Here is a 20,673-nt window from a genome sequence, read left to right as displayed (position 1 = left end):
TGTTACTGGAGGATAACAGTGTTGCCTTCTTCCAATTTTTGGGAGAAATTGAAATGTTAAAAAGAAAAACATGTTTTAATCATTTGTTCTGGATGTTTCACTCTTAATATGCTATACAATGCTATATCTTTTCATTTCTGGCACTTGGAAAAACTAGGGTTGAATTACAGTGCGTGACAACTGCTTTGGCTGATGAACTGGCGATGTATTCACTACGCCCAATGAAGGAGACCCATTATTTCAGTACATCTCGGAACTCTTAGCCTCTGCTGGTTTGTTGTAAGGTCAGCAGTAGTGTAGCCGGACAATTTCTTTTCCAGGGGGTCAAGTGTAAGAAAAATAACAATGATGAACTATAGATTCCAGTAATGTCATTGTAGCTTTGCAGTGCACAGTGAGACTCTCTGAAAGGGGGTGGTGGTTGTGTTGTGAGATGATCAGAAAAATGCTGAGTAAGTTTCTCACTTGCTTTCTCTGATGAGGCGGGCTGGGGAGGTGGTCGACATTTCTACAACTTCACCTAAATGTGCGACTGGAGATGGTAGCCCCCTCAGGCTAGGCCTCTGCAAGTCAGTGTCTGGGTTTGAACACTGTTTGGGAAAGTAGAGTTCTGGGCACCGGGATCTCTGAACCACTGACCCTTTAGCTGCAAGGACACAGTGAAGAGTTCAATCCTCCAGGAGCAGGAATGGGAACCACTGCATGATTTGAATCGAGACATACAGTCAAGGTCAAGTCTGTTACCAACCCGTGTCCTAGAATTTGAACACAATCTGCTTTTCTTGATTTCCTTTGGTTGACACTTTTTTCAGCCACTTCTTCCCTTGGGTATCTGACTGCCCCAGACTCTCCTCTCCGCTCTCTGCCCCACAGTGTGGATGAGCCTCAGCACTGCAGTGTCTGATCAACCTCCCAGGACCTCAGTTTGGATTGCACCTGTAGACCATTCTGATCTTCTTGTCAACCTTCATGATCTGCACTGTAATTATTATGTTTTTATTAATATAGTGATGCTCTTATCTTTCTATTGTTGTGTATATGTAGACAACTGTATGTTAGTGCATTTTACAACCATTTACCTTAGATAAATTCATCTGCTAAATGACTTTCATAATACTAATATAAAAAGTCACTTCCTCTGACATAATAAAAGACAGAGTTGTTAAAATATGTTAAAACCACCAGCAAAACAAAACAAAACAAAACAGAGAACAGCATGAGGAAGAACATGTTGAAAATCACACCATCACATTACATGGACACAAAGGATATTCCAAAGCCGACATTTTCCAAATTTCCAAGAGTGCCAAAGTTCTCTTTCCCTGGCTGCACAACCTGCTTTAAAAGAGACGGCAGTAAACTAGCTTCAGATGAGCAGACATTGAGAAGAAACTGCAGAAAAGCACAAGAGTCATCCAGGTAGTGTCTCTCGTGTACTTTCAATGTCTCAGTGGTCCCGTCTCTCACTCACAACCCCCCCGCCCCCACCTTCCATAGACAGCCTATGGCTCTGTCACTCTGTGTCCTGTGGAGGGGTGAGGTTGTGAAGAGCAGACCACTCTCTGTCCGGCACCGGATGGTGGGACGCCGCGCTGCTGGGCTGTGTTGCTGGCTGAGGGTTGACCCCATACTGGATGACAATCACAGGCTGAGGAGAAATCAGAGAGAGAGGGAGAGAGGGAGAGAGAGTTTTTTTTCCTTTGATAGTCAAAAAAGCGGTTTCAAATTATTTGTATTGTAATGAAATAATTACAAGATGTATTTATTTATGTTTATTTACAGAGTCTGTGCTTCTTACCCCAGTGTCAGTGATGCACACAGCTTTGCACCCAAAGACCGCGACAGAGATGGCCACACAGAACTCCAGGAATGCCAAAGTCAGCAAGACCATCTTTAATGGAGTATATGCATTACCCTAGGAAGAACAGAAAAAGAACATGTGAGAGTTGTGGATTATGTGGATTTGTCGACAATGAATTTCATCTACCAGTGTCGGCCCACAACTGAATATTATCTAAGTCCCTTTGAATAGCCTGTGCTGCCGAGATTGTATCTGCTGAGCCACCTATTTTAGTAAATTTGACAAGTTTGCTAACTATCCCAGAGTCCAGATCATTAATATAGATTAGAAAAAGCAAAGGCCCTAGTACTGATCCCTGTGGAACTCCACTAACAACCTCACTCCAGTTAGAAGCAACTCCTCTAATTGACACCCTCTGTTTCCTATACATCAACCAGTTCATAATCCATCTACTTACATTACCCTGAATACCTACATATTCCAATTTGAGGATAAGTCTTTGATGTGGAACCTTATCAAAAGCTTTTTGAAAATATAAGTATATCATATCATATGCTTTCACATGATCTACAGCTGCAGAATAAATTCTAATAGATTAGTAAGACATGATCTGCCTCGTCTAAACCCATTTTGACTATCGCCAAGAATATGATTTTCATTAAGATGCTCCTATATTTTCTGTCTAATAATTTTTTCCAACATTTTACAGGTGATGCAGGGGAGACTGATTGGTCTGGAATTTCCTGGCTCAGTTTTGTCCCCTTTCTTGTGGATTGGTATGACATTTGCTGTCTTCCAGTCAGTTGGCACATCCCCTGTTCTAAGTGTCTTTTGGAATATCTGAGTTAGGGGCCTAAAAATAATTTCCCTCATTTCTTTAAGTACTGTTAGAAATATACCATCTGGCCCAGGTGATTTGTTTGTTTTTAATTCTGCTAGTCCCTTTACCACCTCCTCCTCATTTATCCTGTATTTCCACTATTGCTCAATTAGCTTACACTTGACAAATTTGGAAACCAAATTTATGTACGGGTGGCACTGGAACCCGACTAACACTAGACCGATGTGGAAGAAATGGAATGAACTAAACTTGTGTGGAATTAGAATTTAATCTGAATTGCAGTTACTGATGCAGAGAGGCAAGGGAATTGTGGGAATTCACCCCAGCTCTGGTTGGGACTTTGACTTGGTATATCCAAGCATGTCCCAACTGCACTGACAGGACACCAGAGTAGAGGGATAATACATGGAAAGCATGGAGCATACACCCCTAGAAAAAACTGTAAAGCATTTCAGCCTTGGGCTTGGAAATGCCTTCAATAAATGACCATCGACATCGAAACAGGACAGACTACAGCACTGACACAAAGTCGTGAGCATCCAGGCATAAAACAGAACGCCTCTCCACTGTGCCTGCTGAACACTTCTCTTAAACAGTTTAGGGAATGAAAGGCTCCCTGACTAGACAGCAAGAGAAATATGAAACAATTACCCTATAATGATGATGAGAACCCATAATAATTTCCACTGAGAAAATAAACATTGCGATAGGCGATGCCACCGCACTCAAGATATTCATGGTCAGGGCTGCTCTGATCTGCAAAAAAATGAAAATCAATCAATAAATGAATGAGACACCAGAGCTACTGTTCTTACTTCTCTTGGATCTGCTCTGCTGCTCGGCCAATTCACTCCGCTGGCCATAGTGGTGGAGGTTTAGTAAAATCTCAGGCCAGTCTGTACTCACCAGACAAGCAGTCTTCTTCCGCTTCTCCCCTGCAATACTCAGAGCCCCCGAGACGATGTACTAGAGAGAAAAAACAAATATCTACCACATCACAAGGTTTTACTTCATGTTCAACCTTCATCATAGTGTGGAATGTGAAATCGATGGCTTGGGTGGGTTGGATGCTTTGGCATGTAATTGATCTGTGGAGCTGCTTTAAGTATATTGAGTGGTGTAATACATGTGCAATGTGTGTACAGTCAGGTGTGTGTCTGTAATCGCATTGAGAGTGACAAGCTGCCCAAGTGTATTGCTGATAAAAGTCATTTTAAAAAGGCGATCTGATCTGCTGTTGTTTGATCAGCCATAAAAGGAACCAAAAGAGTATTTCAAGATCTAATAGAGACAGTGTACTGCTGTAACCCATTTCATTTTGAATTGATAAAATTGGCATTTACTATCAGTGATGGCCAAAATGGGAGCCCGATGTAAAACCCTATGCTGTCCATTTCTCTTTCCACAAGAACTCCAGAGCCGACATTAAACATTCCAATCATGATCTGGACAACCTGATCATGCAGAGAGAGGACAGAGCGCACAGACAAAGGGTTAAAATCAAATGAATAATGCATACAAGCCGGAAACAGGAAGGGGCTGCCTGTATGATGGCTTGAGCCTCCTATCCCTTTAAGTAGCATAATCTTCTTCAGGTAACCAGGGTTGTGTACAGTAAGCATGTAGAATATTCTCCAAACTCACCCCCAGGGCTGTGGGCTCTCCTTTTACAAAGTGCTTCCAAGCTGCAGACCCTGGTGAGGTGTAGCCATGGGGCAGCCCTGACTGGGCTAGGGGAGCACTGGAGGGCATGCTGCCCTGAGCCTGTGGGTACACCTGGGTGATGATCACCATGTCTCCTTCAGTGATGACAGAGGCAGACATCTTGACTAGCTGATCAGGACTTCCTGAAAACAGACACACACAGAATAACTGTATAAATTGTGAGGTCAGGTTTGACACTTTACTAACAATACTGTCACCAGCCCTCATTCACTTCCAGCACCTTTCAGTGCATCACTGGCAGAACTAAGAACAGTTTCTTGGCAGCAATATTTATGTGGACATAAATTTAGTGTATAACTTCTACCCCTTTAACAGTGGTGATTATTGCTTTAAACTAAAACCACGCGCTTTCTAACCAACACGTTTCTTTAAATGATTCATTTGAAGCTATGAGTTGTCCTGTTACAGCACTTATGCATGTTATGTATTTGAAGATGTTTCTGTACGGTGGCGAATGAATGAAGGTGTGTGGAAGTGGTTAATCTCTCTAATCTCGCTGTGTGTAGTCCGTCATCCGTTCTGGCTGACGTAGGACACAATACATGTACAGTTTTACTATGAAACTGCTCAGCAAAACACAGGCGATGGGTTGGTACCTAAATCAATTCCTATCAGTAACTGATCACACCCAGTCTCAATGAGTAATATCGCCTGTAATCAGCAAACCAAGAACTATTATTACTTGCAAATTGTCATGAGACCACCTCCTCGGACAGACTCACCAAGTCGGCTTTGCAAAACCACAAAATCAAGGTGGGTTTTGTTACTGTGATTTATCTGTCTAATGCTACTAATAACGGAAACACAAACATTTTAACGTTACAGAATGAAATATCCAGAAGAGAAAACGAAGCGCATATTATCTAAATACATCACACTTTCAAATCGCAATGCATTACGTTACTGTTCCCTTTGCTATGTACATATCAGGCACAATACCAGTAAAATCCACTTACTCTACCATAATAAGAGACAGCTTTGCGAGTAGTTTACTCACCACAAGTTTAATTTCCCCGTAGCTGTGTAGGTTAGGACTATATTTATTATCAGCACGTTTGCACCCTCACACTTTCGCTCATTCAGTGGAGCAGGCGGCGAGTAGCGGCAATGCCAGTCAGAGCTGGTGCAGCAGCTGCGCTCCAGTCTGGGACATGTGGACGCTTTCAGATCCGCTGGTGGTTTCCCAAAAAAACTGAATACTGGAAACAGTGCGCATTCATTAACGCCAAAGTGTGAATGATCTCCTAATGTGGAGGAAAGCTTGGGAAACGGGGTGCAAGTGTCCTGTATTAAATATGATGTTGATATTTTAAATGAATCAGTCAAGACACTAAACAGTAATAATACAAAACAAACATTGCCTTAGTGCAGCAGATGAAGATAGGGTGTTTTCATGGCTGCATTTAGTTTCTGCAGATTTGATTATTTTGATTCATTTGACTAAATTGTTCTCTAAAATGTTATCAAGCTATTAAGGCGCAGGTGGTGCAAAGCCAGAGCTGCCACCAGGGGGGCGAAAGGGGGCGCTAATGCCCCAATAATGGCAGTGCTGCGCCCAGAAAGACCTGGCGCATCTCAGACAAAACATCAGGGACCTCGTTTAGGAAACCTTTTTAAAAATGTGCCCGAAGTGATGCCACCAATTCCGCCCGCTGTTCAGGTTTAACTCCTATGACAATAACAAATATGTACGGTGGCTCGTTGAGGACATGAGGCTGTAAATAATATAGTCGCAGCAATTCTGAGTGTTATTGATGAACCAACAGGTTGGCCTATGTAATGCTAACTATTGTCACATGTCAGATGTTATATACCAATATATCCTGCAAAATATATTCTCTCTATACAGGCAAACGTGTTACCCGTCACACTGGGTTCGGTTGCTTTGCTGTGAAACAATGTATCCGTCACTGCGTTGCTGCTCACTGTCTTGTGTACAAACTGCTCAGCTCGTCACTCGGGGTCGTTTTCGTGATTCACCCCGTGTTTTCGCAGGACTCCGATCATATTGCAATAATCAAGTGAGCTCAGTTCGTTTTTTTATTAATAAAACACCAGATATTTATATTTTACCAGATTAGTGCATATAATAAATGGCAGCACAACGCGTACATTAACAAATATATATGACTGCATTGTATTGTTTACTGTGTATTTCCTATTTTGTAAATTGCATTATGCTTTGAATTTACTGTAGGTTTGCACTTTGTATTGCTTTTATTTGTAAGTCGCCCTGGATAAGGGCGTCTGCCAATAAATAAATAAATAAATAAATAAATAATAATACCGGCAATAAAGTTACTACATGCAGTAGTCTAACACATTTGACTACTTATGATACAACCAAATAATACACGGGCGCGTTCACGTTGTGCAGAATGTGCGCAGATCTGACTGGCAATTCATTTTCATAATGTATGAGAACAGTCTGAATAGTGACGCATCCAGCTGTCTATTAAACACACTGTATGCAGTTATACAGATCACAATAGACTGCTATATCTGTGAATATTATAATCAGCGTTGCGCTGCCCAGGGGATTGTATTGCCTATATTAAAATATACAATAACACAGTAGTGTGACGTCTCTTAAATATCCATCTCGGGGGTATTTCACCGCTGCTTCCATATATTAAAACGGGGAGATGATCGCACTTCCAGAGTGTCGGTCCGGGTCTACTCTCCGGATCCATGGGCTGCTGTAGGGTCTCGGCCCCAGGCTACAGCGCTCTTGCCTGGTCTCTGTGTGCTGTTGAATGGGCCCTTGGCGGCAATTTTCCGGCATTCAAAGCCAGTGTGAATGGGGGGCAACAGGAAAAAAGCAGGCAAACTTTGCCGGTAATTTGCTGGCATTTTAGTGTGAATGGGGTTATAGTGCTATCCTAGCCATGCCCAGACTTCACGTCAGTCCTTTGGATAGAGCACCTCTGTGAGGAACTTGGTAAATAAGGATGAGAATGGAGGGAGAATTATACAGGCAATCCTTGAAGAAAACCTGCTTCTGTCTGCAAAACACCCAAGACTAGGACAGGGATATACCATTCAGTAGGACAATGACTCCAAGCACACAGCCAAAGTGTCACTGGAATGGGTTTAAAAGAAGAAAGTGAAAAGCCTAGAGGTGCCCAGTCAAAGCCCTGACATGAATGATTCAGAACCTATGGCAGGTCTTGAAAATCTCTGACCACCAATGATACAATTCCAACTTGACAGAGCAATTACTGCAAATCCCGTGAAAACCTGGTAAAAATGTACCCCTTAAAATCCACAGCTGTAATGGCTGCCATATGTGAGTCATCCAAGTATTGATGCTTATTAACTTGTTTTACAGCACAAACCTGCTTCTTCAAAGTGTTGAGTAGGTTGTGTACGTGAAAAGGGGGGAGAATCTGATTTTAAATGCATCCAAATTCCAGGTTAATACAATAAAAATGTTAAAAAGTCTGATGGGGTGTGTGTGTGTGTGTGTGTGTGTGTGTGAACACTTCCTATAGGCACTGCAGTACAATATTGCTCATTTCTATTCAGTTGAATGTAATTCCCCTTCTACAGAATAAATCCCAGAGAAGCAGAAAATCTTATTCTGCAAAGATCAATTTTCCTTTTCTCCAGTCCCTGCTGATCTTTTTCCCCCCCTAAGCTCAAAATGTTATTCTTGAAGAAGCAGACTTTCAGATGTGTTCAAGATCCAGAATATGTATTAATCCATCAGCATATTCCCTTACCCAGTGAGACTTACTGTCATCACCACATCTACACCTTTCAATAATATAGCAATTATAAAAGCATGAGAATGGGATATGCACCATTTGGATTCTAAATAGAATACAAGAATAGGAACAAATGTAAGAATCTTGAGTTTTCATACTTGCCCCACAATTTGATTTCACTGGTTTAAATGTCACTTTAAAGCACATTGTTTACACTGCAACATTTTCAGGCAACTCAAATGTTTAGACCTATCACGTATCACAGAAGATGGAGAAAGCACAAATGGTGAACTGTTGTGCAGTCCAATGCGTTCGAACACACAAGCCTAAGCCAGTAAGGACTCGTCTGTGTGACCCGGCCATGATAATGCACTGAATATCCACAGTCCCCCGATTCTTGACTATAGTATTAATTTGTAGTGACGCTACACCTGCGACCTCTGGCTAAATCAGCTTACACTCCAGCAGGGGTGTGAATACATCTGGAGGCCAACATACAGATCTAGTTCTAGCTATAGATCGATACATCCATGCCTAGACAGGAGTGATTCGCATATCCGGACACGACAACCCGATTTATGCATAACCCCCAGCCTAAACACAGCCCGAGCTGCTAAATCAAAATACACAGCCCACCCAGCCTCCGTCGCCATGCCAACCCCAGACCCCTCCCACAGAGCTCCAGTAACCACAATTTTTTTCCCCAAGCGTAAACTGATCATAATAAGCCTGGGCAGCTGCTGATTTTTTCTTTCATTCTCTTTTTCATCCCTCTCCCCTCATAGTGGCACTGACACACGGCGGCTAATCACTGATCGGTTCTCCACCTGCTGTAAGCAGCAGCGCGTGGGCAGCTAATTACTCCTCGAGACAGACAAGCGGATTCACTTTGATTCGCTGCGTTGTCTTTGATGGCTGCGTCTCCTTTTAGTGCCATCTACTCCACTTATTAAAACACTACAGGCCAGACCACACTCGCTCCAGTTACTACAGTCCAAACTGGGATAATGTGCCTCTTGGATGTGCGTGACACAACAATCTGTTATACTTGGTTCTTAAGGGTTAAAGACAGTTTTCTGGGTTTCATCTGTGCTCCGTCACATTTATTTTTTGTGATATATGAGGTGAGAAAATTCAATTGCAAAGTTTTCTGTTTGTATCGGGAGCAGAAGTCCGGTCAACATAAATAACCCAAACTGTGTCTCCTCCCGATCAAAAGGGAAACCCGTACCAGGCCACGTTAAAGAAAAACCAACTCCTGGAACTCTCCGGTAGGCTGGTTATACTCGTATATACTCTGAATGAAAACGTATTTTTCATTTCACCCATCGATTTTCATTAACCGCTTTATCTGGTAGAGGGACGCAAAGAGCCAAACCCTAACCGCGTGGGCACAAGGCAGGGTGCCACTGTGCCAACCGACTGTCTTTAGATCTGCAAAACTGAAGTGGAATTCTAGTATGGGTATATATAAATAACAAAATCAGACAGCAACCAGATCAAAGCCTCCACAATCCCAAAATCCTCCAGGAGCGAAGGAAACATTTCTTTAGTGAGGGTAGAGAGTCAAGACCCAGACATTAAAACAGACAGAGAGAGAGAGAGACAGAAAATTACTAATCTACAACAGGAGTAAGAGGCTCGGGGGTGTGCTGTGGAGTTGACAGCTCTGATCCCAGTTCGTGGAGGGAGAGGGGGGGGGGGGAAGAAACACAATATTCAGCAGCTCCAATTATCACTCCATAATCTCGCTGCATTCGTTAGCAGCAGCCAAACGGGTCCAAAAACAGACGGTGACATCAACAGCTGGCGCCTCGCGCTCCCGTCCCAGCACCTCCGGAGTTTGTACTCCCTATTTTTCTCAACGGAGCCACTGGAAACCAATGTTAATATTCCATGTGCCTCGACAATCATTATAATGAATCAATTGTGTCACGACTAGCATAGAGCACTGGAGGGAGGTGGAATTTGGCTGAGGTGCAGAACTGATCCACGCCACCCACCACTGAGACTGGTGTGCCCAGTCTCTAGTCCAGCTCCTTATATGGCAAGACCACTTCTCCGCAGAAGAGACATCAACGCCCGTCAGAAAGACTGTACACAACTGTACTATACCCTGGGTAAGGGCTTCATATAAAGCCAGAAATGCATGCACCCTTTTGTACTTGGTGTTCTATCGTGTCATATCTGTATGATACAGGCGAAACAGGAATGGAAACCCAGCAGATACAGAGAGTGCCCTGGTAATGGGGCAGAGCCAGCCTGGTTGTATTAAAAGCTTTATTTCTCGACTCACAAGAGATCTGTACAAAAGCAAAGGGACGAGGGGGCCCGGGGGGGAACCTCAGAGTGAGACAACACAGAACAAAAACGGACGCTTTCTTGTGAGTCTCAAACTCGCGGTGGACTAGAGAAAATAAAATAAAAACACAGAAGCAAGACAAACGGGCCAGAGGCGGGGAGATTGTCCCCAAGATTAGGTGGGGCCGGGGGTGCAGTCTGTGGTCTAGGGGGGCATGGGTCTCATGGGGCCCCGGGGCGGGACAGGGGGTCTGTTGTTGGGCCTGGGAGGCATGGGGAGCCCCCGCTGGAAGCCGAAGGGAGGGGGACGGGGTGGGCCGCCGCCGTAGCCTGGAGGGGGCATGGGAGGTGGGGGTCCCCTCATCCCTGGGGGGTGCATCTGCCCTGGGTGTCCTGTGGGGAGAGAGGGAGAGATCAGAGTCAATGGGTTAAAGCCATGCAGAGATGGGCCGTGCCGGGACCGGAACCGGAATGGGGCTCACTTACCCATCGGCGGACCGAAGCGGTGCATGCCCATGTGGGGATGTCCGTGGTGGGGCATGCCAGGAGGTGGGGGTGGATGCGGGTGTCCCTGGCCTCCTGAACCCGGGGGCGGAGGCACCATGCCGGGCGGGCCAGGAGGGGGCATGGGCATCTGGGGCATGCCTGGTTCCAGAGAGAGACGGGAATCAAAAGCTGGACCACACAGTTAAACCCTTACCATCCAAGGCACTATAAAAAGGCCCGGCGAAGCGAATATGAAATCGATGCTGTGCTCACCTGGGGGCATGCCTCCGGGAGGGAAGGGCGGGGGTCCGGGCGGGGGTCCCGATCCTGGAGCTCCTCCACCCTGTCCTGGGTTTCCTGAACCAGGGGGCATTGGTGGAGGCGGCATGCCAGGGGGCATCCCAGGGGGCATGGAGCCAGGGGGGGGCACGGGCGGAGGGTAGCTGCCAGGAGGGGGAATCCCTATGAGAGAGAGAGAGAGAGAGAGAGAGATCAGTAGGTATAAATATAGTTCAGTATTCATATTCAAACACGCATGTGGAGATTCCTCACCACTTAGAACCAGTCAGAGACAGAGGGACGTATTTAGAGGAGATTCAGGGCAGGATTCACAGCCCCACATTAGCATGGTGTAATTTTTGGTCGATTGGTCCTAGACTAATGCTAATTCAGGCCTGTGAAACCAGCCACTGGTGGTATTCATTCTGAAACCAAAGATCATGTGACCGCTGTGTTCAGAACATTCAGGTGCATTCTAGACATTTCTCATCAGGTTCTGCAACCAAAGAACAAACAAAATATCTGCCTAACAATACAACTGTCCATTTCTCAGCCTACTGCTCCGTCTATGCAAGTGTCCCAGTATTGATGAGAACAATATCGGTGGGACTAGAACTGGCCTGCCATGTAAACTGCTGCAAGTGTCCGAGTGTTGATTTTTGTTTGACTCCAATGACTGTTTTGCGAACATAATTGTCATCAAGACGACACCCCGTCAAATCAGAGCGCGAGACAGAGAGGAGGCAAGAGTACGAGAGATACAGCGAGGGGATGGGAGTGAGAAGATGAGCACAGAGAGTGAGAGAGAGTATGAGAGAAATGGAACAACAAATGAGAGAGAGAGAGAGAGAGAGAGAGAGAGGGAGGGAATGGGAGAATGGGATAAACAGAGGGCAGGAAAAGAGCATGAGGCCAAAAAAGAGGAGTCCTGAGAGAAGAGCAGACAGACACTGAGCATCACGAGAAGGGCCGGCGAGACGCTGTTCACTAACCTTTCTGGTACAGGCCCGGGTGGTGGACCCCATGTCCCATGGAGGTGAGGACGGGGGTGGGGGCCGAGGGTGGAGGGGGCGCGTCGGCAAAGAGCTGATGGGGGCGGTCAGCCTGGGACAGGGGGTTCTGGGCGGCCAGGAGGCGCTCAGCGGCCGAGCCATGCCGCTCGCCCTTGGAGTCTTTCTTGAAGGCGTAGGAGACGGTGATGGGCCGGTTGCAGAGGTACTGGCCGTTCATGGCCTCAATGGCGGCATCCGAGGCATCGAAGCTGGCGAAGTTGATGAAGGCGTAGCCTTTGGAGTTGCCCGTGTCGGGGTCGCGCATGATCTTGGGCGTTTGCAGGATCACCCCGAAGGCACTGAAGGTGTCGTAGAGGAGCTTCTCATCGATCTCGGGGTCTAGGTTGCCGATGAAGATGTTGGCGCCCACATCCAAGTTCTTGTTGTGGGCCGAGGCTTTGTTGACACGGATGGGCTTGCCGTACAGCTTGATCATGTTCATGATCTTGATGGCGTAGTCAGCGTCCTCCTCGCTCAGGAACTCCACGAAGCCATATCCTGGTGAGGGGGGGGATGAAGGAGGGAGGTGGGAGAAGGCGGATGGAGACGGGGGAAGGGATGGAAGGGGTTGGGGGTTCAGGGCAGGGGGACAAGAAGGAGAAAGAGGGAGAGGATGAAGGAGGGAGCAGGTGGAAGAAGGAGGGAGACAGGAGAAGGCAAGAGAAAGGATGGGAAGATTTAAATCATTAGATTACATGTTTTACAGACACCCTCCGGAGGCGCTGGCTGGGATATTGGAATTAAGCTTTAATAAGAGAGGGCTGTAATGGTGTGTGCTGGACACCAGCCTTCCCTTTAAACACTCCTCCCTGGCTTTTTGATATTCCGCTTTAATAAGCCTGAACACAGTCCTGCGAGGAGAGAGCAAGATATTAAAAGGTGCTAATTAACAGCTGAGATTCTTTGCATTTCAGATCTGTAATTTTCTCCCCAATCTGTGCACTTTTCAGCACCAATCACTGATACTGCGAATGTGTTTTTTTTTTTTGTTTTTGTTTTTTTATCTGGGTACATTTGTTACTGGTGAAGCTTCAATGTTGCTGGGATGCCAACAAGATGAGTCACGGCAGATGTGGCCTTGTTTTGTTCAGGGGTGCAAATGAAGGAAGTTACTCTCTGATCAAATCAAGCCACGTCAATTATTTAAACTATATTCCTTAACATCTGGTGCCAAATCATTTCCCCAAGCCTATCAAATACTGTACCAGCTTAGTGCACAGCTTTCCATACAGAAGCTAGGTATGAGCTGCCTGTACCATATCTCCCCCATTTGACCTCAGCTCATTGTGATAGAGGACAGACTTGGCACAGAGTCCCCAGGCAGCGTCTGATCTTTGATAACACTACGGTGGCTATCTGTCTGAAGCACAAGCCTATTTCATACTAAACTAGACCTGCTATTTGTTCTACGGGAGTTACTGTAAAGCAGTCTGGTTGGCATTGAGAACTGCACCCATATGGACTGCTGCTTAAAACAAATGATGCACAAACTGGTTGTTTTCATTTGAAGAGAAACTGAAACGGTGTAAACAAATACAAGATGAAAAAAACACTTGCATGTCAGTGATTCTGAAACCATGCCAGGCAACCTGGAGAATGAGTTTAACAAGCAATGTATTAACTCTATATGCTGTGGTAGTCTACTAGTTTCTGTACAATATTTAACCTGCAGATTTAAAGCAAGATTTTAATACCTTGCGGTTTATTTTTCTTGTTTGGCATGAATTCATGTTATTTTGCTTAGTTTAACATTATTTACTACTCCCAATTCTCGTCTGAATGCGATTACGGACGCTGCCATCTTTACAGACAGATAAACCCTGGCCATGTGGTCAGATGAAGGAATTCTCTGCTCTTGCCAGGTGGATCTGTTGGCTTAATTTCTTCCCCCACAGTGCCGATTCATCAGGACAGATTCTACAGATGCTCTTCAATGTTAAGTGGCAATTTCCTCAGTGAGGGTCATTCTATAACCCTTCCATACAACAGTATACCAGTAGTCCATCAGTGTTTAATTCATTAGTGCTACAACAGCAGCTATTGTGCGCTGTTGACCATAGAACTAACCCACATATCGAAACCAGGACATGTACGTGCATTCCCGACACCGTGCCATAACCAGGGTCAACCCAATCAGAAGATGAAAGAGTGAAAGTGGCTGCTTATTTTCTTTCCTGCACTGTCCCCAGCTATCAGAAGGAGTGAAGGAATGCCATTTCTTTAGCGGAGAGCAGAGAAGACGATGAGGGGACTTGACAGAACTACTCCAAATCCTGAAAGCTACTGACAAAATCAACCCAACAGGAACACCACTGACCAAAGGACACAAGTGGACTTGGGCTGCAGACTCTACAACGTGCCACATGCATCAGGAATCAGCAGAGGCCTCCAGCCCAGGTCCTAAATACTACAGTTGTATCAATCATCAAATCAATCATTCCAGTCTCACACATACAGAAAGTCGTTCTGATCGGTTAAGCAGAGTAGTATTCTCAAGAATTAGAAATTACATTTGGCAAAGAATCACATTACGGTTCCATCCGTTTTGAGAGACTCGATGCCATCGCCTCACCTTGGTGCTGCCCGGTCACTCTGTCTTTGGGCATGTGCGTGTTGACTACTGGCCCCGCCTGGAGAAACAGCTCCCACAGCAAGGGCTCGGACACCTTCTCGTCGAGACCCCCCACATACACAGTGGCATCTAGGGAGGCAGGGACAACATGTTACACACTGCAGATTCACTGACCACAGATAGCTTGATTTTTTCTTGCGTGACATGTCAACCTTCCAGTAAAAGCACCTTATTCAAACATCCAACTAAGGGACTGCAACTGACTTAAGGTCAATATTTGTAATAATTTAGAAGTAAAAAACAATAACGGTCACAGATAATAAACACACAGCAAGCCAGAACTTAGGAATATAACATTTAAATTAGAAGATGAATAGGTGGTTCAATTAACGTTACTGCATTTAGTACAATGCCTACTAACATGACAGTGGCATTTGAGGAGCTTATTAAGACAGTTATGAACTTTGTTATATGCAAAAACTTTTATTTAAGTAATGGACATTATACAAATCAAATGGTTAAATTTAGACAGACTGTGAGGAACATCTGAAGTGGGCATTAGTATTCAAACTGTCAGTTTCTGCGAACAAGAGAAATAAAATCGACGTGATTGTCTAATCTTAGACAATCTTAGCTTTCCATTTCACAATTTCAGAACAATGCTAGACTTTGTTAGGTATTCACCAAACACAAAAATAATATCAAGGTAACAGTTAATAATGTTAGGAGTTGGTATTAGAATATTTTAAACATTTGTAACAAAGTTTACTTTTAATTTATCTTTCATGCTGTGCCTATCCCTATATGCACTTCCCTATGCACTGAACTGCGACTTCACATAGTATCTGCACTGGTTAGCTACTACAGCCTAGGATGTAGGAGTTGTATTTTGTATGAACTGTAAATTTCCCCTATGCACTTCTATAGTAATGCTATTTTGTAATGCCTTATTCAGGGTGACTTACAACATAGAAGAGCATCTGCTAAGAAATAAAGAAGAATGCCAGCAAAAACAATTAAATAATGCACTTAAGCAGCCCAAAGGCACCACAATTGAAGCCCTCTTTAAGATAGCAGTTGGAAAAGTCAGGTTGTGGAGGGCAGCTCTTGCAGGTGTCTTCAATCAAGCCCTAGCAGAGGTGCTAATTGTGCCTTTTAATTTGATATTCATGTTAAATTCACCTGTAAGAACAATCCCCCGAAACTACAGGATGGACAATGCACATGTAAATGCAACTGAAAGCAGGACCGTTGATACTATGAAGCCAATTGGGAATTCAATGGAGACTTAAGTATGTATTTATTAAATGAAACTAGTCCGGATCAGTCTACTCCCATTGTCCTGTTTACGATACTCGTCGCCTTCAAATCTGATCACAAAGGTCTAGGTTTTATTCTTAATGTGCTAAAAACTAGCATTGCTTTTGAATGCACCTAAATGACCTGTAAGATATTGTTATTTCCAATGATGGGATCTGGCACACAATATAACCGACACAGACTCGACCCTATCACTATCGCACTGCTTTTACACTATACAATACGTGTGCTATAGCTTAAATCAATTCCTGATCTTTATTTATATGATCGCTGATGTGTTTGCCTTCTCGTTTTCTCCATCTCGCCCATGTAAGTAAGTGTGTGACTTCAGTCGGCCAGTCTCACTTTCACAGCCATAAATACTAAAATAAATCAGCAACATGTAATACTCTAATAACCCTTGCAAACACTCAGGTGACCCGGGAACAGCACAGTTTAAGGATTTTAGTTCAATGCGATTACCGTTTATACAAAACAACTTCTAAACTGGGTTGTGTTTATTTATATTTTAACCACAAAGTGCGCACGGATAAAGAGTTGCCATACAGTGGCGTGTGAATCAGCTAGGAGTCCCAGGCATTTGGATTCTCTTCTCCGCATAAAGTCGGCCCACAACACTTCTGCCCAGCAGGTCAACTAACGGCACGCCTTTTTTATGACTATTTATTTTTCTCCCGAGTTATGGTTTCATTCATTCTTTTGAGAACTTTTCTGGTACCTTGATTTCTCTCTGAGATCGGTCCCGCCGCCATGTTGAATCCTGCGTGCTCGCCGCGTCCGACGGAAGTGGCCTTCCCGCCCCGCCTCAGCCACGCCACCCGGCTTCCGCACTCTGCCATGCAGGCGCAGACATCGCCCTCTGCTGGGCCGGATGACCCAGGCCTTATTACTGATGTTGCGCTGAAGAGCACGGCACATGCGCAGTGTCTGTTTACCTGCATACTTGCCAGAGCCAGGGGTATATTTAAAGCAAATATCCTACCTAACTTGATACAGTGACGACATGGTTTACAAGATCATTGTGTGTAAGGTGTCTAAGAAGCAACATGCATTTTGAAATTAATTTAGAACATGCATTTGGTTCCAAGTAAGTGCATGTGTTTGTGTGCATGTAAAAAATATTTTTGTGTGTTTCTCAAAGTTCAATTATCACATTTCTATTGTTTGGAAATTGCACCTAATTAGTTATCTATTCTCAAAATATCCACTGAGTGAATATGCCACTCACTGATTCTCATGAAAGTATTTTATTTTGCTTCAGATTACTGAGATTCTGGTGATGTGGGCCCAATGGAAGGGAGGCCCCTAGGAGGGCGCAGTGTCTGATGATTTTCTTCCACGTCGACTCAAGTCACTTCACTGAATCACGTGTTTACTAAAGTGTACCAGTTCAGCTTTGTTTACATTATTCCCAGGTTGTAAACCAATGAGGATGTAAAGAGACCTACCCACTGTGTTACCTTATCTGTATATACCTTTTGACACAATTTGTCATTAATATATTTTTCTCCATAATCATCTTTTTTGGAACAAAACTTTACACATTATAGAAACTGGGTAACATATAACTTTAGCATGTAGCTTTGAATTGTTCAATTAGCTAAACAAGAGCCAAATGCAGAGAAAATGGAAATAGCATTCTATCAAACAATTAGAAGTCACCTAAGATAACCTGGAAAAAATGTACTTGGTACTCCATATGGTGCATTGAGGGTAACAATGAGTAAGTGTAGGTGTAAGGTGTGTATACACGCCAGTGCCAGACAAACAAGGTGAAGACAGCGGTTATTGAAATAATCCAAAGCAGCTGCCAAACATTCCTAGGATAGCTAACCAGTGCAAACTTGACTAACTGGTTTCCCACACTAGCTTTTAGTCTCTGTGCATCCTACCTCCAAAAATGCTGGTGATGAAATAATCTGTGGCCAGGCAGCATTCAAGTATGGGTTCCTTGTTGGATCACTTGTTTTGACTTACAGCTAGTTGTGAATGGGGGAGTTTTGACTTGCCTCACTGCATAGCCAACATGGGCACGTCTGTTGGCCTCTTTGGCCCATACTTTCACACCCCTCTTTAAAAAAACACCCAAATGATACAAAACATTTACTTTTGACTTTTTAAATTAACATTCTTCAAGCTGTAGGCTATGCAACACCTAAAAGGATATTTGTGTTTGCTAATTTCAGTCAAGAGAAAAGCAGGTGTCAAAGTAAAGCAACTGAAAACGAATTTTACTTGAGGCAGAAAATCTCTAGCTGTAGACATACATTAAAATTAAGGTTCGTTTTGGAGCTAGGGGTGCGATAGGGGCTGGGGTTGGGATAAGGGTTAAAGTTAGGGTTGTAAATAATAGACTCAGAAATACCCATGTGAAGTAAAGTCAGTGTCACCAACCACTTATAAAACACTGAAGTTATATTTGTCATGTTTTTGAGAGGTATTAACCAGACAGACATGGAAAGAAATTCCCCTAGAACCCAGAATATTAAGATAGGATCCCTATATACACCTCTTTCCTCTGAAAGAGATGAGGAAACGTGAAAGATTTGGATGAGCCAGTTGTGCCGGTTTTTTACGTGTTTTTCTTTCTCTTGCCTCAATGCGAATCACATCTCTGATCGGTGTTTGCCCAAAACGACGCCCACTGGATTGACGTTGTGAAGAAGTGACTTTTGTCTAGACTAGACGGGACGGGTGTAGCAGGAGTCGGGCGGTAAATCATCAGTTGCAATTCCCTCGCATGGGACAGTTGCGTTCTTACATTTCTCCACGGACTACACAGCGTTTGAAAAGGGGATGTAGGTGTGAATGGGGGGCTGTCCGCCGGTTTCAGTTTCTGTATAAAACGTGTTGCTCCCCTCGCATTGAAGGATGTGCGCCCAGCCTCTCTCCACTCTAGCAGACCTGTGCGTCAGGTGAACACCATGGACCTTCTCTCTAGGACCCTCTCTGAGCTGCACCTCAACTGCCTTGATGGAGTGATGCACACCAACTCCGTAAAGAGGTGAGGAAATACTACTACTATAATAATCATACTGAGAATATCAATGACAGTCTAACCTAACTCCCATTTGGCGGTAATAACTTTTTCGTCCAACTCACTCCCAGGGCAGAGACAGAAAAAGTAAAATTAAATTAATCACATGGAATACAGTTGAGGAGACATGTACTCTTAGAGGTGGGCTACCGGAGATAGACAAACCAGGGTGGAACTGTGCCAGTCAGGGATCACAACACCACCACCCGACCTGTTGTAATGCTTGATTATAGCACTCTCAAATGTCGGAGCTGGTATTTGTGTGGAATGCGGGCAGGAGAGTGACATTAAGAAAATCCCCAACATGAGACAACACTGACAAGGATTTCATAACTAGGAAGGCAGCAATGTTACTATATTTTAACGCACTGGTCATTTCAGTAGCTTACCTTTCCCCCCAACCCCACCGCACCTGATGTCAAGCTCTTTTCTTATGAACTTTGGGCACTGCCGTTTTTTTATTTTTATAGACCTGTTCAAAATGGTACACATGATTGATGAAAACAGGTCTTCATTAAGATCTAAGAATAGATTGTGTGGGAGTATGTAATCATGTCATGTAAAAGCAGAGAAGGAAAACAAAACACCCAAAATAACTGCAACACGTCATATCAAATCAGTCATTGGCAAACTTGTGTAGGACAAATTGTGCAATTCAATAAAAAAAAACGAACAATTAAAAAAGACTTTAAATCGATTAATCGACTCAGAATCCAAACAAGATCGTTCTATTATTGTTGACATCATAATACCAATAATAATATTGTCGTTATGCATTGACACAAATCACAAATGAAATCATGCAATAGGACTAGGTGTCTGGACTTCCAGTGCCTCCCTCTTCCCCTCGCTGATCGCTCTCTCTCTCTCTCTCTCTCTCTCTCTCTACCAGGTCTGAGCGCAAGGCCCGGCTGCAGCGGGGCAGCTCGTCCTGGGACAGCAGCGACCCGCACTGCCAATACTGCATCAGCTACGGCAAGCGACTCAAGCGCCTGTCCTGCGGCCACACGTATTGCGGCGCCTGCGCAGACCGCATCGTCAACGAGGCCTTCCAGGACATCGAGGGGCTGTCGGAGTTCCCCTGCCCCATGTGCAAATCCATCCAGCGCCTGGGGTCCATCAACTACGGCGCAATGTGACCCCTAGCCGCTCCTCTAGACAGCCCGTCCAGGCGCCTCACCCAAGCGACTTGACGCCTTTCCATCCACCGGGGCGGATTCGCTCCCCGGACCATGCATGGGATCTTTATGAGGACAGGGGTCCTCAAACACAGGACGCGCAAAAACGACACAAAATACAGCGGGATTTGTATATATTTTTTATCAACACGTATTTTGTGCAGACTTCCAACAGGTGAGTTTGAAGACTGGCGTTATTCGACTTCCTAAAATAGGATTTTAAAGTGACTTCTACAAATGCTGCGCAGTTTGAAGGTGATGCTCCGCTTTCCAAACTCCAAACTGTGTCTATTACCAAACAATGAATGCACCACAGTTATCTCAGGGCTACGCGTTTTAACTGATTGTATTATTGCTTTGCTAATTTGTAA

General features: G+C 44.4%; 1 protein-coding gene and 1 long non-coding RNA gene across 2 annotated transcripts; both read right to left on the bottom strand.

Moving 5' to 3' along the window:
- Positions 1-3,303: 3,303 nt before the first annotated feature.
- On the bottom strand, positions 3,304-5,457 carry LOC136768351 (uncharacterized). Its single transcript, XR_010821966.1, has 4 exons — positions 5,365-5,457; positions 4,287-4,489; positions 3,549-3,608; positions 3,304-3,398 (listed from the first exon to the last, which is right to left on the bottom strand). It is a non-coding gene; the product is annotated as an uncharacterized LOC136768351 (long non-coding RNA).
- Positions 5,458-10,340: 4,883 nt separating this feature from the next.
- Positions 10,341-16,873, bottom strand: sf3b4 (splicing factor 3b, subunit 4). Its single transcript, XM_066721595.1, has 6 exons — positions 16,806-16,873; positions 14,768-14,896; positions 12,136-12,693; positions 11,138-11,326; positions 10,865-11,023; positions 10,341-10,771 (listed from the first exon to the last, which is right to left on the bottom strand). Exons 1-6 carry the CDS (start codon positions 16,837-16,839, stop codon positions 10,584-10,586), a joined length of 1,257 nt encoding a protein of 418 aa, XP_066577692.1. The 5' UTR covers positions 16,840-16,873; the 3' UTR covers positions 10,341-10,583.
- Positions 16,874-20,673: the final 3,800 nt, after the last annotated feature.

Source organism: Amia ocellicauda, chromosome 14 (assembly GCF_036373705.1).
Source record: "Amia ocellicauda isolate fAmiCal2 chromosome 14, fAmiCal2.hap1, whole genome shotgun sequence".
Taxonomy (NCBI): Eukaryota; Metazoa; Chordata; class Actinopteri; order Amiiformes; family Amiidae; genus Amia; species Amia ocellicauda.
This window is presented reverse-complemented; position numbering and strand designations above follow the sequence as displayed.

What these genes read in the sequence shown, in the direction of transcription:
- sf3b4 (XM_066721595.1), bottom strand. Translation starts at nt 16,839, where the DNA reads ATGGCGGCGGGACCGATCTCAGAGAGAAATCAAG. An exon ending in GATCTCAGAGAGAAATCAAG is followed by an intron (nt 14,897 to 16,805) that starts GTACCAGAAAAG and finishes CTGCCTCCCTAG; the next exon opens with ATGCCACTGTGTATGTGGGG. An exon ending in AGTGACCGGGCAGCACCAAG is followed by an intron (nt 12,694 to 14,767) that starts GTGAGGCGATGG and finishes CCCCCTCACCAG; the next exon opens with GATATGGCTTCGTGGAGTTC.